The sequence below is a fragment of the Bombina bombina genome, chromosome 6, assembly GCF_027579735.1.
Source record: "Bombina bombina isolate aBomBom1 chromosome 6, aBomBom1.pri, whole genome shotgun sequence".
Taxonomy (NCBI): Eukaryota; Metazoa; Chordata; class Amphibia; order Anura; family Bombinatoridae; genus Bombina; species Bombina bombina.
This window is the reverse complement of record NC_069504.1, coordinates 143,678,002-143,696,981: the sequence shown is the minus strand read 5'-3', so window position 1 is coordinate 143,696,981 and position 18,980 is coordinate 143,678,002. Positions and strand designations below refer to the sequence as shown.

The window sequence follows — 18,980 nt, the reverse complement described above, 5'->3', positions numbered from 1 at the left end:
AGAGAGCCAGGGACCTTGATAGGGAACTTTTACTATCAACAGTCACTACTTCAGATCAACATAATAGCCAGAGGGAAACAACTTTTAATAAACAACCACTTTTTGTCACACAGTATAACTCTAACCATAGAATTATTAACAAAGTTCTAAAAAAACATTGGCCTATCCTCCTTAAAGATCCGATTTTAAATAAAACTTTACCACCACAACCAAAATTAGTTTTCAAAAGAGCACCTACATACAAACAGAAATTGGCCCCAAGTAAGGTTGTCATGTCCAAAAGGAATATTGCCAATACATCTAGATTAACAAGAAAGAACGGTAACAACATCTTTAATAAGACGGGAGTTTATAGATGTGGTAAGAAACTATGTTTTATGTGTGATCACATAACTCAGGGTTCCACTGAGATTGTTTCACATAATACCGGAGAGACATTTCCCATCAAAAACAAAATGACTTGTGACTCTAGCTTTGTCATTTATGCACTAACGTGCGAATGTGGGATACAATATATAGGCAGGACCTGTAGGAAGGTCAGGACTCGGTGGAGTGAACATTTAAGGAACATCAAAGTAAAGTCATCTAAACATAGTGTATCCCGCCATATCTGTGAAAAATATATATCTGGAAAATGTCCATTTAAAATCACTCCAATAGAATGTATTCCCAAAAGCAATCTGTACAATAGGTTTAGTAAGCTTAGACAAAGAGAAACCTATTGGATCTTCAAATTCAATAGTTTATTTCCCACTGGCCTCAATGAAGTTATAGATTCTGCTGCATTTTCTTAAGTTATTCTTATAGTATGCCAAGGTTATAGTGTTAGATTTATTATGGGCTCTTCTAACATTTCTGGAGATTAGTATGTTTAACACGGTCTTATTTGCAGATTGTTTGATACATCGTTATTGAGATGCTCTATGTATTCCTTTTTTTTATTGTTGTAAATAGTGGGAGCTTTTGTATACTGGACTTTCCTAGCTCACTTGTTGCTTAGTTACATCCAATTAGGATAATAACATATTACATCATTACACCTATTATACAAAATGGCATTCACATAGCCGTATACATTGAGATTACTTGACGTGGTGACACAACCACTTTATCATCATTATATATTGCAATAGGCATTCACTTATCAGAGATAATCACATCAACACTTTATCACAACAGTAGGGTATAGCTTGGACGATGTGGCAGTCTAAAACATTATTATGAATTCACAATCACCTTCACACTATTTGTAACTGTCTTTACACACACTTATGTTGCATTAGCCACAAGTGTCCTAAATATGACCATTCATTTTTATTCTTTATAACATATTTAGTATAATATATAACACCTCACACAGTACATCCTTCACTCTCACCATTATTACTACTACTATCATAATGGTGGGGATTAATATATCTCATAAGGTGAAAAGGGAAAAGTCACTTCTATTACAAATCAATGCGCACTGACATTATATATTCATGTCAAAAATCTGTGAGAGTTTTCAGTTACAATTATATAGGGTGAGTATAGTATAGTTTAGTTATCTATAGCACTTTTTATTTATTTTTTTTGTCACCACATTAACATAAGAGAGAATATTGAGTTTTACAGTAACTATTTTTTTGTTTATATATACAATTTATTATCTTTTTTGGTGCCCCCACTATCATATTGGGGAGCGCAATATGTTCATCTGCAAAAGTATTATAAGTTGACCCAATACGCTTTCGTGGGGAAACTTTAAGTGAATGTCCAATAGACAATCAGAGAGCGTTTTTGATATGACACACAGAAGCATGATGGTAATTGTAGTTAATCAGAGCAAGATGGCAGCTACAGTTCATTGTAACGTGACACTAACCAATTAAATGGATCAATAAGTACAAGCCCCCTCCAGGAACAAAAGGACTACAAAGTAACAGTCACGCAAACACATTATCCGGGTACTTCCGGTATAGAATATAGAAGCATGATGGTACTTGTAGTCATTTAGATTAGCCGGTTAGAGAATAACATGCAATCACGCAGACACATTTTCCTTGTAGTTCCGGCACAGAGGCATGATGGTACTTGCAGTCATCAGACTAGGAGCACATAAACCAATTAGATGCCTCAAATTATACAAGCCCCCTTAAGATGGCTTGCAATTGGTCAAGGAACGATTACCTACGGAGTTTGTTTACATTTACACACTTATAACGATCTCATAATCAACATCATTATTTAGATCTAATTTCACAGACAACCACATTAGGGTTATTGCTCATGGATTCCTTATCAAGTGAACATAGTACATAAGAAAAAATTATAATAAACTTCTAATTAAGGCAACAAGTGGGAGTTTTTGGAAAGGAAAGGTTTTATTGGTTGATGTTAAGGAAGGGGAGGGTTTATTGCAAACATATGGTTACTGATCCCTATATAAAGGGGATTTAAACTGTTTTAGAGTATACAAGCCTGATGAAACAGGGTCTTCCCTGAGAAACGCGTCGCTATTATCTCTGCATATACAAGGAGACTTGCCATATAACACACCCAGCTGTAATTTGTTACTGATGGTATTTTTTATCTTTTGAAAAATAAAATACTTGAAACTTTTTTAACAAATCTGGTGTTCGTGTGGCATTTCCCTTGCCAGTAACCATAAGGCTGTTTAGCCTTCCTCCCCTCTGGACATATTTTCCTCTTTGCTGGAAGTAACCTAGTTAAGGGTTGCTGTTGTGAGATCCACCACAACTGTAGGATATCCTGACGGGGATCCCTTGGTACAGCCAGCTGGTTTGCTGTTAAAATACCAGCCTGCCCCTACAGGCACAAGAGAGTGCCTTCACGTTTGTGAGTATCCTGTACCTCATCTTGCTTGGATTTTGTCAGTTTTGATTGATCTACACATGTGGTGCCTCTGTTTCTGTTTTCCTTGCAGTTAACCATTTTTACTACCAAAGTATAATGTGAACAGATAAAAACGGCAGGCACTACACACTTGTATGGTATGCATATAAAAATCGTCCACTTTATTAGTGTTGTACAAGGTAAATACCAATCCAAAAGGTACAAAACAGAGCGGTACAGTTCATCAAAGGAGCATACAGACAGGTGGTGTGGACAATGGCAATTGTCTGACGCGTTTCACGCCCCCTACAGGCGCTTACTCATAGACCTAATACATGAATAGCACAAGGTGTGCTATATATACCCTAACCAATTAAAATGAACCCCTTAGTATCCTAAAGTAGCTAAAAACAAGGAACTGGGGAACAAAATGGTTATGTCAATATACTGAAACAGAGTATGACACATGTATAAACTAACAGAGCAATGGGACAGGCTAAATGTTACACATCCATTGAAATATATCCTGACACAATATGCTGAAAAAATAAAAATAACTATGAAAAAATAATAAAAATAACACAAACAGAAATTAATGACCTAGGTTTGAACTAAACCTACTGTAAAGGATTTAAGGAAAAATAAAGAAAAATTATTATTAATAAACATCAGAGAAAGCAGGGGTTATTATCACAGAGCATGAACAGAGAGGAGCACATACATGAAGTTAAACATCTATAAAATAATTGATGTCACACTCTCTGTTCATGCCCAGCGGCACCCTGGTTTGTAATAGTAAGATCCAATAAATTTCCTTTCTCTGTAGAATATTATACCTGTTACCTCCTCTAGGGGGAACCTTAGCTAAATCTATAATTTGTACAGAAAGATTTGCTACATTGGTAAAGTGTTCACCATTGAAGTGATTGGCAATAGCTGACTCTTTGACATAGTGTTCACTAAATCTTTTTCTAACCCCCCTAGAGGTTTGACCCACATATTGGAGCTGGCAAAGTTTGCAAGTAAGTAAATAAACAGCAAAAGTAGTGCCACAATTGGCATTGAAATGAATGCTGTATCTTTTATTAGTTACACTACTAGCAAAAGAACTGCCAGGTCCAATGCATGCACACATATGGCAATTTATATTCTGGCTATCTTCTCAGGTCTGCCATTGCTATGTCTGATGTTGCGGCTGCATCAACTTTTTGGTTGGATAGCTTAGCGCAACAGGAAACAGATCCTGATTTGTCTAGCATTGTTAGTTTACTTCAACATGCTAATCATTTTATCTGTGATGCTATTTTTGATATCATCAAAATTGATGTTAATCTATGTAATTATCTATTTTAGCTAGAAGAGCTTTATGGCTCAAATCTTGGAATGCTAACATGGTATCTAAGTCTAGATTACTATATCTTTCTTTCCAAGGTAACAACTTATTTGGTTCTCAGTTGGATTCAATTATTTTAGCTATCACTGGAGGGAAGGGAGTTTTCTCTTGTTAAGTGTATCCAGTCCACGGATCATCCATTACTTATGGGATATTCTCCTTCCCAACAGGAAGTTGCAAGAGGATCACCCACAGCAGAGCTGCTATATAGCTCCTCCCCTAACTGTCATATCCAGTCATTCTCTTGCAAGCCTCAACCAAGATGGAGGTCGTAAGAGGAGTGTGGTGTTTTATACTTAGTTTATTCTTCGATCAAAAGTTTGTTATTTTTAAATGGTGCCGGAGTGTACTGTTTATCTCAGGCAGTATTTAGAAGAAGAATCTGCCTGCGTTTTCTATGATCTTAGCAGAAGTAACTAAGATCCATGGCTGTTCTCACATATTCTGAGGAGTGAGGTAACTTCAGAGAGGGAATGGCGTGCAGGTTTTCCTGCAATAAGGTATGTGCAGTTAATATTTTTCTAGGGATGGAATTTGCTAGAAAATGCTGCTGATACCGAACTAATGTAAGTAAAGCCTTAAATGCAGTGATAGCTACTGGTATCAGGCTTATTAATAGAGATGCATACTCTTATAAAAATGTAATATAAAACGTTTGCTGGCATGTTTAATCGTTTTTATATGTATTTGGTGATAAAACTTATTGGGGCCTAGTTTTTTTCCACATGGCTGGCTTGAATTTTGCCTAGTAACAGTTTCCTTAGGCTTTCCACTGTTGTAATATGAGTGGGAGGGGCCTTTTTTAGTGCTTTTCTGTGCAGCTAAAAATACTGACAGTGACATTGTTTCCCTCTGCATGATCCAGGACATCTCTGGAGGGCTCAAAAGGCTTCAAAGTCGTTTTTGAGGGAGGTAAAAAGCCACAGTAGAGCTGTGGCAGTTGTTGTGACTGTTTGAAAAAACAAACAAAAAAAAAAAAAAAAAAAAGTTTTTGTCTTTTATTATTCCATTTTGGGTATTAAGGGGTTAATCATCCATTTGCAAGTGGGTGCAATGCTCTGCTAACTTGTTACATACACTGTAAAAATTTCGTTAGTGTAACTGCCTTTTTTCACTGTTATTTCAAATTTTGACAAAATTTGTGTTTCTTAAAGGTGCAACGTTTTTTTTATTGCTTGTAAACTTGTTTAAAGTGTTTTCCAAGCTTGCTAGTCTCATTGCTAGTCTGTTTAAACATGTCTGACACAGAGGAACCTACTTGTTCATTATGTTTGAAAGCCATGGTGGAGCCCCATAGGAGAATGTGTACTAAATGTATTGATTTCACCTTAAACAGTAAAGATCAGTCTTTATCTATAAAAGAAATTTCACCAGAAGATTCTGACGAGGGGGAAGTTATGCCGACTAACTCTCCCCACGTGTCAGACCCTTCGCCTCCCGCTCAGGGGATGCACGCTAATATGGCGCCAATTACATCAGGGACGCCCATAGCGATTACCTTGCAGGACATGGCTGTAATCATGAATAATACCCTGTCAGAGGTATTATCCAGGTTGCCTGAATTAAGAGGCAAGCGCGATTGCTCTGGGGTTAGGAGAAATACAGAGCGCGCAGATGCTGTAAGGGCCATGTCTGATACTGCGTCACAATATGCAGATCATGAGGACGGAGAGCTTCAGTCTGTGAGTGACTTCTCTGATTCGGGGAAACCTGATTCAGAGATTTCTAATTTTAAATTCAAGCTTGAGAACCTCCGTGTGTTGCTTGGGGAGGTATTAGCTGCTCTGAATGACTGTAACGCAGTTGCAGTACCAGAGAAATTGTGTAGGCTGGATAAATACTATGCGGTACCGGTGTGTACTGATGTTTTTCCTATACCTAAAAGGCTTACAGAAATTATTAGCAAGGAGTGGGATAGACCGGGTGTGCCTTTTTCCCCACCTCCTATATTTAGAAAAATGTTTCCAATAGACGCCACTACACAGGACTTATGGCAGACGGTCCCTAAGGTGGAGGGAGCAGTTTCTACTTTAGCAAAGCGTACTACTATCCCGGTTGAGGACAGTTGTGCTTTTTCAGATCCAATGGATAAAAAATTGGAGGGTTACCTTAAGAAAATGTTTATTCAACAAGGTTTTATTTTACAGCCCCTTGCATGCATTGCGCCTGTCACGGCCGTGGCGGCATTCTGGTTTGAGGCCCTGGAAGAGGCCATCCATACAGCTCCATTGACTGAAATTATTGACAAGCTTAGAACACTTAAGCTAGCTAACTCATTTGTTTCTGATGCCATTGTTCATTTGACTAAACTAACGGCTAAGAATTCCGGATTCACCATCCAAGCGCGTAGGGCGCTATGGCTTAAATCCTGGTCAGCTGACGTGACTTCGAAGTCTAAATTACTCAACATTCCTTTCAAGGGGCAGACCTTATTCGCGCCTGGTTTGAAGGAAATTATTGCTGACATTACTGGAGGTAAGGGTCACACCCTTCCTCAGGACAGGGCCAAAGCAAAGGCCAAACAGTCTAATTTTCGTGCCTTTCGAAATTTCAAGGCAGGTGCAGCATCAACTTCCTCCGCTTCAAAACAAGAGGGAACTTTTGCTCAATCTAAGCAGGCCTGGAAACCTAACCAGTCCTGGAACAAAGGCAAGCAGGCCAGAAAGCCTGCTGCTGCCTCTAAGACAGCATGAAGGAACGGCCCCCTATCCGGCGACGGATCTAGTAGGGGGCAGACTTTCTCTCTTCGCCCAGGCGTGGGCAAGAGATGTTCGGGATCCCTGAGCGTTGGAGATCACATCTCAGGGATATCTTCTGGACTTCAAAGCTTCCCCTCCACAAGGAAGATTTCATCTTTCAAGGCTATCTGCAAATCAGATAAAGAAAGAGGCATTCCTACGCTGTGTGCAAGACCTCCTAGTTATGGGAGTGATCCATCCAGTTCCGCAGACGGAACAAGGACAGGGTTTTTATTCAAATCTGTTTGTGGTTCCCAAAAAAGAGGGAACCTTCAGACCAATTTTGGATCTAAAGATCTTAAACAAATTCCTCAGAGTTCCATCTTTCAAAATGGAAACTATTCGGACCATCCTACCCATGATCCAAGAAGGTCAGTACATGACCACAGTGGACTTAAAGGATGCCTACCTTCACATACCGATTCACAAAGATCATCATCGGTTTCTAAGGTTTGCCTTTCTAGACAGGCATTACCAATTTGTAGCTCTTCCCTTCGGGTTGGCTACAGCCCCGAGAATCTTTACAAAGGTTCTGGGCTCACTTCTGGCGGTTCTAAGACCGCGAGGCATAGCAGTGGCTCCGTATCTAGACGACATCCTGATACAGGCGTCAAGCTTTCAAGTTGCCAAGTCTCATACAGAGATAGTTCTGGCATTTCTGAGGTTGCACGGGTGGAAAGTGAACGAGGAAAAGAGTTCTCTATCCCCACTCACAAGAGTCTCCTTCTTAGGGACTCTTATAGATTCTGCAGAAATTAAAATTTACCTGACGGAGTCCAGGTTATCAAAACTTCTAAATGCTTGCCGTGTTCTTCACTCCATTCCGCGCCCTTCGGTAGCTCAGTGTATGGAGGTAATCGGCTTAATGGTAGCGGCAATGGACATAGTGCCATTTGCGCGCCTTCATCTCAGACCGCTGCAATTATGCATGCTGAGTCAGTGGAATGGGGATTACACAGATTTGTCCCCTCTGCTAAATCTGGATCAAGAGACCGGAGATTCTCTTCTCTGGTGGTTGTCTCGGGTACACCTGTCCAAGGGTATGACCTTTCGCAGGCCAGATTGGACAATTGTAACAACAGATGCCAGCCTTCTAGGTTGGGGTGCAGTCTGGAATTCCCTGAAGGCACAGGGATCGTGGACTCAGGAGGAGAAACTCCTTCCAATAAATATTCTGGAGTTAAGAGCGATATTCAATGCTCTTCTGGCTTGGCCTCAGTTAGCTACACTGAGGTTCATCAGATTTCAGTCGGACAACATCACGACTGTGGCTTACATCAACCATCAAGGGGGAACCAGGAGTTCCCTAGCGATGTTAGAAGTCTCAAAAATAATTCGCTGGGCAGAGTACCACTCTTGCCACCTGTCAGCAATCCATATCCCAGGCGTGGAGAACTGGGAGGCGGATTTTCTAAGTCGTCAGACTTTCCATCCGGGGGAGTCGGAACTCCATCCGGAGGTGTTTGCTCAGTTGGTTCATCGTTGGGGCAAACCAGAGTTGGATCTCATGGCGTCTCGCCAGAACGCCAAGCTTCCTTGTTACGGATCCAGGTCTAGGGACCCAGAAGCGACGCTGATAGATGCTCTAGCAGCGCCTTGGTTCTTCAACCTGGCTTATGTGTTTCCACCGTTTCCTCTGCTCCCTCGACTGATTGCCAAAATCAAACAGGAGAGAGCATCGGTGATTCTGATAGCACCTGCGTGGCCACGCAGGACTTGGTATGCAGACCTAGTGGACATGTCATCCTTTCCACCATGGACTCTGCCTCTAAGACAGGACCTTCTGATACAAGGTCCTTTCAATCATCCAAATCTAATTTCTCTGAGACTGACTGCATGGAGATTGAACGCTTGATTCTATCAAAGCGTGGCTTCTCCGAGTCAGTCATTGATACTTTAATACAGGCACGAAAGCCTGTTACCAGGAAAATCTACCACAAGATATGGAGTAAATATCTTTATTGGTGTGAATCCAAGAATTACTCATGGAGTAAGGTTAGGATTCCTAGAATATTGTCTTTTCTCCAAGAGGGCTTGGACAAAGGATTATCAGCTAGTTCCTTAAAGGGACAGATTTCTGCTCTGTCTATTCTTTTGCACAAGCGTCTGGCAGAGGTTCCAGACGTCCAGGCATTTTGCCAGGCTTTGGTTAGAATTAAGCCTGTGTTTAATCCTGTTGCTCCCCCGTGGAGCTTAAACTTGGTTCTTAAAGTTCTTCAAGGAGTTCAGTTTGAACCCCTTCATTCCATTGATATTAAACTTTTATCTTGGAAAGTTCTGTTTTTGATGGCTATTTCCTCGGCTCGGAGAGTCTCTGAGCTATCTGCCTTACAATGTGATTCTCCTTATCTGATTTTTCATGCAGATAAGGTAGTCCTGCGTACCAAACCTGGGTTTTTACCTAAGGTGGTTTCTAACAAGAATATCAATCAAGAGATTGTTGTTCCATCATTGTGTCCTAATCCTTCTTCAAAGATGGAACGTCTTTTACATAATCTGGACGTAGTCCGTGCCTTGAAGTTTTACTTACAAGCTACTAAAGATTTTCGTCAAACATCTACCCTGTTTGTCGTTTACTCTGGACAGAGGAGAGGTCAAAAAGCTTCGGCAACCTCTCTTTCCTTTTGGCTTCGGAGCATAATACGCCTAGCCTATGAGACTGCTGGACAGCAGCCCCCTGAAAGGATTACCACTCATTCCACTAGAGCTGTGGCTTCCACCTGGGCCTTTAAAAATGAGGCCTCTGTTGAACAGATTTGCAAGGCCGCGACTTGGTCTTCGCTTCACACTTTTTCCAAATTTTACAAATTTGATACTTTTGCTTCTTCGGAGGCTGTTTTTGGGAGAAAGGTTCTTCAGGCAGTGAGTGGTTCCTTCCGCTTAATCCTGCCTTGTCCCTCCCATCATCCGTGTACTTTAGCTTTGGTATTGGTATCCCATAAGTAATGGGATACCAATTACAAGTAACAAGAGAAAACATAATTTATGCTTACCTGATAAATTTATTTCTCTTGTAGTGTATCCAGTCCACGGCCCGCCCTGTCCTTTTAAGGCAGGTCTAAATTTTAATTAAACTACAGTCACCACTGCACCCTATGGTTTCTCCTTTCTCTGTTTGTTTTCGGTCGAATGACTGGATATGACAGTTAGGGGAGGAGCTATATAGCAGCTCTGCTGTGGGTGATCCTCTTGCAACTTCCTGTTGGGAAGGAGAATATCCCATAAGTAATGGATGATCCGTGGACTGGATACACTACAAGAGAAATAAATTTATCAGGTAAGCATAAATTATGTTTTTTTATCTCAGGATAAAAGATCTAAGGGTAAATCTAAAGCTTCTAATCGGTTTCATTCTTTTCGACAGAACAAGGAACAGAAAACCAATCCTTCCCCTAAAGACTCTGGTTCCAATTGGAAACCTTCTTAAAGTTGGAATAAATCCAAGCCTTTTAAGAAAACCAAGCCAGCCCCCAAGTCTGTATGGAGGGGGCAGCCCTTGATCCAGTTCAGCTGTTGGGGGGCAGATTGAAATTATTCCAAGACATTTGGGCAGATTCTGTTCAAAATCAGTGGATTCAGAGTTTTGGCTCTCAAGGGTATTGAATAGGTTTCAGAGTAAGACCTCCTGTGAGAAGATTCTTTCTCTCTCACGTTCCAGTAAATCCGGTGGAGGCTCAGGCTTTTCTGAAGTGTGTTTCAGATCTAGAGCTTTCAGGGGTAATAATACCAGTTCCGTTTCAGGAACAGGGTGTGGGGTTTTATTCAAATCTATTCATTGTCCCAGAGAAAGAAAATTCATTCAGGCCAGTTCTGGATCTGAAGTTTTTGAATCGTTTTGTAAGAGTCCCGACTTTCAAGATGGTGACTATGAGGACTATTTTGCCTTTTGTTCAGCAAGATCATTATATGTCCACGATAGACTTACAGGATGCATATCTTCACATTCCGATTCATCCAGACCACTATCGGTTTCTGAGATTCTCGTTTCTAGACAAGCATTACCAATTTGTCGCTCTTCCATTTGGCCTAGCAACAGCTCCAATGATCTTTTCAAAGGTTATCGGTGCCCTTCTATCTGTAATCAGAGAACAGGGTATTGCGGTGTTTCCTTATTTGGACGATATCTTGGTACTAGCTCAGTCTTTACATTTAGCTGAATCTTACACAAATTAATTAGTGTTGTTTCTTCAAAGACATGGTTGGAGGATCAATTTACCAAAGAGTTTCTTGATTCCTCAGACAAGGGTCACCTTTTTAGGTTTCCAGATAAATTCAGTGTCCATGACTCTGTCCTTAACAGACAAGATGAATGAAATTGGTTTCAGCTTGTTGAAACATTCAGTCTCAATCATTCTCTTCAGTGGCTATGTGCATGGAAGTTTTAGGTCTCATGACTGCAGCATCGGACGCGATCCCCTTTGCTCGTTTTCACATGAGACCTCTATAGCTTTGTATGCTGAATCAATGGTGCAGGGATTATACTCAGATATCACAATTGATATACTTAAATCCCAACATTCAACTCTCTCTGACTTGGTGGTTAGACCATCATCGTTTAATTCAGAGGGCCTCTTTTGTTCGTCCTACCTGGACTGTGATCACAAAAGTCTTTCAGGTTGGGGAGCTGTCTGGGGATCTCTGACAGCACAAGGGGTTTGGAAACCTCAAGAGGCAAGGTTACCAATCAATATTTTAGAACTCTATGCTATTTTCAGGGCTCTTCAGGTTTGGCCTCTGTTAAAGAGAGAACCATTCATTTGTTTTCAGACGGACAATATCACAACTGTGGCAAATGTCAATCATCAGGGTGGGACTCGCAGTCCCCTAGCTATGAAAGAAGTATCTTGTATACTTTCTTGGGGAGAATCCAGCTCTTGTCTAATTTCTGCGGTGCATATCCCAGGTGTAGACAATTAGGAAGCGGATTATCTCAGCCGTCAGACCTTACATCCATGGGAGTGGTCTCTCCATCCAGATGTATTTTGTCAGAATGTACAGATGTAGGGTCTTCCAGAAATAGATTGGATGGCTTCTCATCTAAACAAGAAACTTCCCAGGTACCTGTCCAGGTCCAGGGATCCTCAGGCAGAGATGGTGGATGCTTTAGCAGTTCCTTGGTTTTACCAACCTGCTTATATCTTTCCGCCTCTAGTTCTTCTTCCAAGATCATTATGGAACAATCATATGTGTTTCTGATAGCACCAGCGTGGCCTCACAGGTTTTGGTATGCAGATCTTGTTCGGATGTCCAGTTGCCAGCCTTGGCCACTTCCTCTAAGACCAGACCTTCTGTCTCAAGGGCCGTTTTTCCATCAGGATCTCAAATCGTTAAATTTGAAGGTATGGAAATTGAACACTAAGTGCTTAGTCATAGAGGTTTCTCTGACAGGCTCGTAAGTCTGTTTCAAGGAAGATTTATTATCGAGTTTGTAAGACCTATATTTCATGGTGTTCTTTTAGAATTCCTAGAATTTTACAGTTTCTTCAGGATGGTTTGGATAAAGGTTTGTCTGCAAGTACTTTGAAGGGGCAAATCCCTGATCTTTCTGTTTTATTTCATAGAAAGATTGCTAAGCTTTCTTATATTCACTGTTTTGTTCAGGGTTTGGTTCGTATCAAGCCTGTTATTAAATCAATCTCTCCTCCTTGGAGTCTTAATTTGGTTTTTAAGACTTTTCAGGCTCCTCCTTTTGAGCCTATGTATTCTTTGGATATTAAACTACTTTCTTGGAAAGTGTTGTTTCTTTTGGCTATCTCTTCAGCTAGAAGAGTTTCCGAATAGTCTGCTCTCTCTTGTGAGTCTCCTTTTCTGATTTTCCATCAGGATAAGGCTGTTTTGCGGACTTCGTTTAAATTTCTTCCTAAGGGTGTGAATTCTAACAACTTTAGTGGGGAAATTGTTGTTCCTTTCTTGTGTCCTAATATCAAGAATGCTCTTAAAAGATCTTTGCATTCTTTGGATGCTGTAAGAGCTTTGAAATATTATGTTAAAGCTACTAAAGATTTCAGGAAGACTTCTAGTCTATGTGTTGTCTTCTCTGGTTCTAGGAAAGGTCAGAAAGATTCTGCCATTTCTTTGGCATCTTGGTTAAAGCTTTTGATTCATAAAGCTTATTTGGAGGCGGGACAGTCCCCACCTCAGAGGATCACAGCTCATTTTAATAGATCATTCTCCACTTCTTTGGTTTTTATGAATGAAGTTTCAGTTTATCAGATTTGCAAAGCAGCAACTTGGTCTTCTTTGCATAAATTTACTAAATTTTACCATTTTGATGTATTTGCTTCTTCTGAAGCAGTCTTTGGTAGAAAAGTTCTTCAGGCAGCTGTTTGAGTCTTCTGCTAATGTTTTAAGTTTTTTTCTTTCTATTTATGAAAAAAACTTATTTTTTGTGGATTTAATTTTTTCAGCGGAAAATGGCTGTTTTTATTTTATTCCTCCCTTTCTAGTGACTCTTCTGTGGACTTCCACAGCTTGGGTATTTCTATCCCATACGTCACTAGCTCATGGACTCTTGCCAATTACATGAAAGAAAACATAATTTATGTAAGAACTTACCTGATAAATTAATTTCTTTCATATTGGCAAGAGTTCATGGGGCCCACCCTTTTTTATGGTGGCTTTTCCTCTTAAAGTTTTCTCGGCTTCGGACGAAGCAGGGTTTTTTTTGTTTTTTTTTTTATCGGGTAGAAGTTCAGGCAGGGTGCCCTCAGTATGGGCCGCCTATTGTAACCTCCCGTCTTGGCATTCAGTGTCCTCTATAGCTTGGGTATTGTTTTCCCAAAAGTAATGAATGCAGCTGTCGACTCTTTCCATTTAAGAAGAAAAACATAAATTATGCTTACCTGATCATTTTTCTTCTGATGGAAAGAGTCCACAGCTCTCCACCCGTAATTTTATGTGGGGCGTCCCTATTATTCTTCAGGCACCTTTCACCCTGATATTTCTTCTACTGTTCCTTGGCAGAATGACTGGGGGACAAGGAGAGTATTTAAGCCTTTGGCTGGGTTGTCTTTGTCTCTCCTCCTGGCCAGGTTCTTATTTCCCAAAAGTAATGAATGCAGCTGTGGACTCTTTCCATCAGAAGAAAAGGAAATTATCAGGTAAGCATAATTTATGTTTTTTTTTTTATGTATTTCTGAAAGTGATTTATCTGCTGAGAAAGCAGATATGGTCTGTGTTGTTAAATTAGCCCAGCAGTGAAAAGGTTATGAAGGGATCCTGAAGCACCTATGCTTTTAAATGGACATAAATGTCAGTAGTACCATTGGATTGTATGGTCTATTTATTCTATTGAAGCACACTTTGCAAAATAAATCGTATTAAAAAATTTGTTTTTTATACTCCTAAATTAGCAGCTTTAAAGTGATGGTAAACTCCGCTATTGCTAAGTTCAAGAATTATATTAGTTATTACTATATATATTAAACCGCATTATCAATTTCAAATGTTTATATGTAATTTTATTAAAAATTATCTTTATTCACAAACCCTTGTTGCGTCGCCTCGCTCTGCCCCTCTTATTTAGTTGCCTGAATAAACTTGACGCTTACCTATTCTCCACCCTCTCTACACGTCAGACAATTTGCGCGCTCCCGACTCATGACGTTATACCAAGTAAACATTGAGTCACGAGATTCAAAGTTTACTTGGTTCAGTCTGAAGTAAAAGTTTGACTAGATAGAGAGTGCGAGCGATCGGTCCCTTCTAAAACGAGCATACTTGCCTAAAACCAAAATATAAGTAAGTCTATAAATGCATGCGTTGAAATTACATGAATGCGCAAAATTGGCGTTGCTTTTTAACGCTCCTGATTGGTTGGCCTTATGCTGCGATGAATGCAAGACTGCGCTTGCGTAAATCATGTTGCATAGAAGTAAGCCTGTCTGGCGAAAGGCTTACTGATTGGTAGAATAAAATAAACAATCAATGTGACGTCACAGGGGGCAGGAGATAAACGGCATTAGACGGAGCGATTAGACAAGGATTTGTAATTTTTTTTACATACATACCATTACATGACATTGAGTCTGTAAATTGAATGTAATGTAACAATAGCAATATTATAATCAATATATACAGAGTTTACTATTCCTTTAACATGCCCCCCCCCCCCCCCCCATTGCCAGTCACATAGTGCCTCTGATTCATTAGTACTCTATACTGAACCAGATTGATAGACATACAAGCTAGTTAATGGTTCATACACTTCAATTAGTGCAACTAGCGCTGCTAAATTGGATCAGCAGCAATTTCTGCTCAAGACCACCAGTGCTCTGCGGGTCCAGGGCGGTACTTCAACTATGTTTAACCTCTTTGCGGGGGTTACACATAAACTTGGAGCGTTGTTAGTGATAAAATGGCATGCTTAAACAAATTTAGCACTATAATGGCCATTTAACAAAATCACTTTTATGTGTAGTTTAATAGCGTAGTTAAATAAAAGTAAATAAATATCTTAGATTTCTGTAATTTGAAGCTGTTCACCAAACTGTATAAAATGTCATTAACTTAAAAATATTTATAGTAAATAAGGTTAATTAAATAGCATGGAAAATGCAGGGTTAACCCTTGCTAGATAAAGTGCCCACCTTAATTAAACAGATTCTTGTAGCTTTGAACTTTTCAACTTTCTTGGTTCTTATGGATATTTTTAAGTATGTTTTGTTTTGTCACATTTTTAGGTTAAACAACAGAATGTGCACAAATTTAAATCCTTTGTATTCTCTACTGCATTGTCTAAATATTCATATTTATATTCTGTTTTATAGGATCATGATATAAGAATTGTAGAACTTTTAATCTTTTTATTTCTAAATTTCAGATGTTTCTGTGCACATAGACGTGGCTGCTGCACAAACGGGTGTTTCAAGGTTCTTTGAAATCTACCCACATTGGAGGTATATGTATGCTTTTTTCATACTTAAAGGCACAGTCTAGTCAAAATTAATCTTTCATGATTCAGATAGGGCATGCAATTTTAAACAACTTTTCAATTTACTTTTATCATCAAATTTGCTTTGTTCTCTTGGTATTTGTTGAAAGCTAAATCCTAGGTAGGCTCAAACCGATTTCTAAACTGTTAAAAACCGCCTCTTATCTCAGTACATTTTGAAAGTTTTTCACAGTTAGACAGTACTAGTTCATGTGTGTCATATAGATAACATTGCGCTCACTCCTGTGGAGTTATTTAAGTCAGCACTAATTGGCTGAAATGCAAGTCTATCAAAAGAACTGAGATAAGGGGGCAGTCTGCAGAGGCTTAGATACAAGATAATCACAGAGGTAAAAAGTATATTTATATAACCATGTTGGCTGTGCAAAACTGTGGAATGGGTAAGAAAGTGATTAAAAAGATAGATAAACATTAAAAATTCTGGAGTAGACTGTCCCTTTTAAAGGAACACTAAATCAAAAATGTTAACCAAGTACATTAAAGGGACATTCAACACTGCACACAACATTAATCTATGTTGAAAAACTATAAATAAAGATCAAGCTGCAACGTGCCCCCTTTCTCTTCCTGCCTTCACTGTTGAATCGTCTACGATAACTTCAAAATTGGTGTCCTAACATGGCTTCCAAACTCCCCCCACCGTGACGTATTCAACTTCTTTTTCAAACCAGCAGCCAATGATAGCCCATTCCTCGGACTGAAATCCAAGCGCGTTCACGGCCGTTAGCGCATGCGCGATACACTAGGAACAGTAAAAGCGGAACCATAATAAGCAAAGTTGTTTCCGTTCCGCTTATATTACGCATAGTACTCTATTTCGTTCTATTAGGTAAAACCTGATCCGATATGCAGCGTCGCCCGCAAATGCCGGTGACTCTGAATTTTGCGCTGGTTTGGTATCCTATATACGGCTTAACCTAGAAGTTACGCCCGTATATTTCTGCCGTCCCCCGTAGTTTTTGGGGCCATAGGCAGGTATACCAAACCCGCGCAGTTTGGTATCCAATATACAGCGTAAGGACTTACGTGGCGAAAATGGAGAAATCTAACTCCATTTTCACCTCGCCACAAAAAGCAGCCGTAGTAAGCCTTACGCTGTCTATTGGAGCCCCGTAACTCCCTAAACTACCTGCCAAATAAACCTAACGCATGCGCAATGTCTATCTACCTGTCAACCGCGATCTGCTAAATAAAACCTAACACCTAACGCATGCGCAATGTCTATCTACCTGTCACCCGCGATCCTCCACCGCAATCCCTAATAAAATATTTAACCCCTAAACCGCCGCCCCCTACATTAACTACCCCCTAATGTGATCCCCCTACACCGTCGCCAACTATATTAAACTACCCCCTAAAGTGAGCCCCTTACACCGCCGCCATCTACCTTACCTACCCCCTAAAGTGAGCTCCTACCCCGCCGCCATCTATTTTAAAATTATTAACCCCTAATTTAATCCCCCTACCCCGCCGCCACCTATATTAAATTATTTAACCCCTAAAATACTAAACTATCCCTACCACTAAACCTAAGTCTAACCCTACAAATAGCCCTGAAAAGGGCTTTTTGCGTGGCATTACCCCAAAGTAAACTGCTCTTTTGCCAGCCCTTAAAAGGGCTTTTTGCGGGGCATGCCCCAAAGAAAACTGCTCTTTTACCTGAAAAGGGCTTTTTGCGTGGCATTACCCCAAAGTAAACTGCTTTTTTGCCAGCCCTTAAAAGGGCTTTTTGCGGGGCATGCCCCAAAGAAAACTGCTCTTTTACCAGCCCTTAAAAGGGCTTTTGGCGGGGCTTTGTCACAAAGTAAACTGCTCTTTTGCCTACAATCTAAATCCCCCTACACCGCTGCCACCTATAATAAATGTATTAACCCCTAATCTAATCCCCCTACACCTCCGCCAGCTATATTAAACACATTAACCCCTAATCTAATCCCCCTACACCGCCGCCAGCTATATTAACTATATTAACCCTAATTATATTAGGGTTAATATAATTATTATATTATATATATTAACTATATTAACCCTAATAATATTAGGGTTAATATAGTTAATATCGTTATTATATTATATATATATTAAGTATAATAACCCTATCTAACTATCCCTAACTAAACTCTTATTAAAATAAATCTAATATTAATATTATTAATGAAAATATTCCTATTTAAATCTAAATACTTACCTATAAAATAAACCCTAAGATAGCTACAATGTAATTAATAATTACATTGTAGCTATTTTAGGGTTTATATTTATTTTACAGGTAACTTGGTATTTATTTTAACTAGGTACAATATCTATTAAATAGTTAATAACTATTTAATAGCTACCCAGTTAAAATAATTACCAATTTACCTGTAAAATAAATCCTAACCTAAGTTACAAATACACCTACACTATCAATAAATTAAACTACAAATATCTAAACTAAAATACAATTAAATAAACTAAACTAAATTACAAAAACAAACAAACACTAAATTACAAAAAATAAAAAAAGATTACAAGATTTTTAAGCTAATTACACCTATTCTAGGGGGGTTTGGGTTAGATTAGGGGTATGTGGGTGATGGGTTGTAATGTTGGGGGGTGGTATTGTGTTTTTTTTTTCAGGCAAAAGAGCAGTTTTCTTTTGGGCATGCCCCGCACAAAGCCCTTTTAAGGGCTGGTAAGGTAAAAGAGCTTTGAACTTTTTACATTTAGAATAGGGTAGGGAATTTTTTTTATTTTGGGGGGCTTTATTATTTTATTAGGGGGCTTAGAATAGGTGTAATTAGCTTAAAAATCTTGTAATCTTTTTTTTATTTTTTGTAATTTAGTGTTTTTTTTTTTGTAATTTAGTTTAGTTTATTTAATTGTATTTTAGTTTAGATATTTGTAGTTTAATTTATTGATAGTGTAGGTGTATTTGTAACTTAGGTTAGGATTTATTTTACAGGTAAATTGGTAATTATTTTAACTGGGTAGCTATTAAATAGTTATTAACTATTTAATAGCTATTGTACCTAGTTAAAATAAATACCAAGTTACCTGTAAAATAAATATAAACCCT

The 18,980-nt window shown here is 39.2% G+C and overlaps 1 protein-coding gene across 1 annotated transcript in view; it reads left to right on the top strand.

Annotated features, from left to right (window-relative positions):
* The window catches only part of ALG12 (ALG12 alpha-1,6-mannosyltransferase), a 115,933-nt gene that overhangs the window by 84,563 nt on the left and 12,390 nt on the right, over positions 1 to 18,980 (top strand). Inside the window, exon 8 of the mRNA XM_053716627.1 lies at positions 15,791 to 15,866. Within this exon, the coding sequence (XP_053572602.1) occupies positions 15,791 to 15,866 (76 nt within the window). The remainder of the gene's footprint in view (positions 1 to 15,790; positions 15,867 to 18,980) is intronic.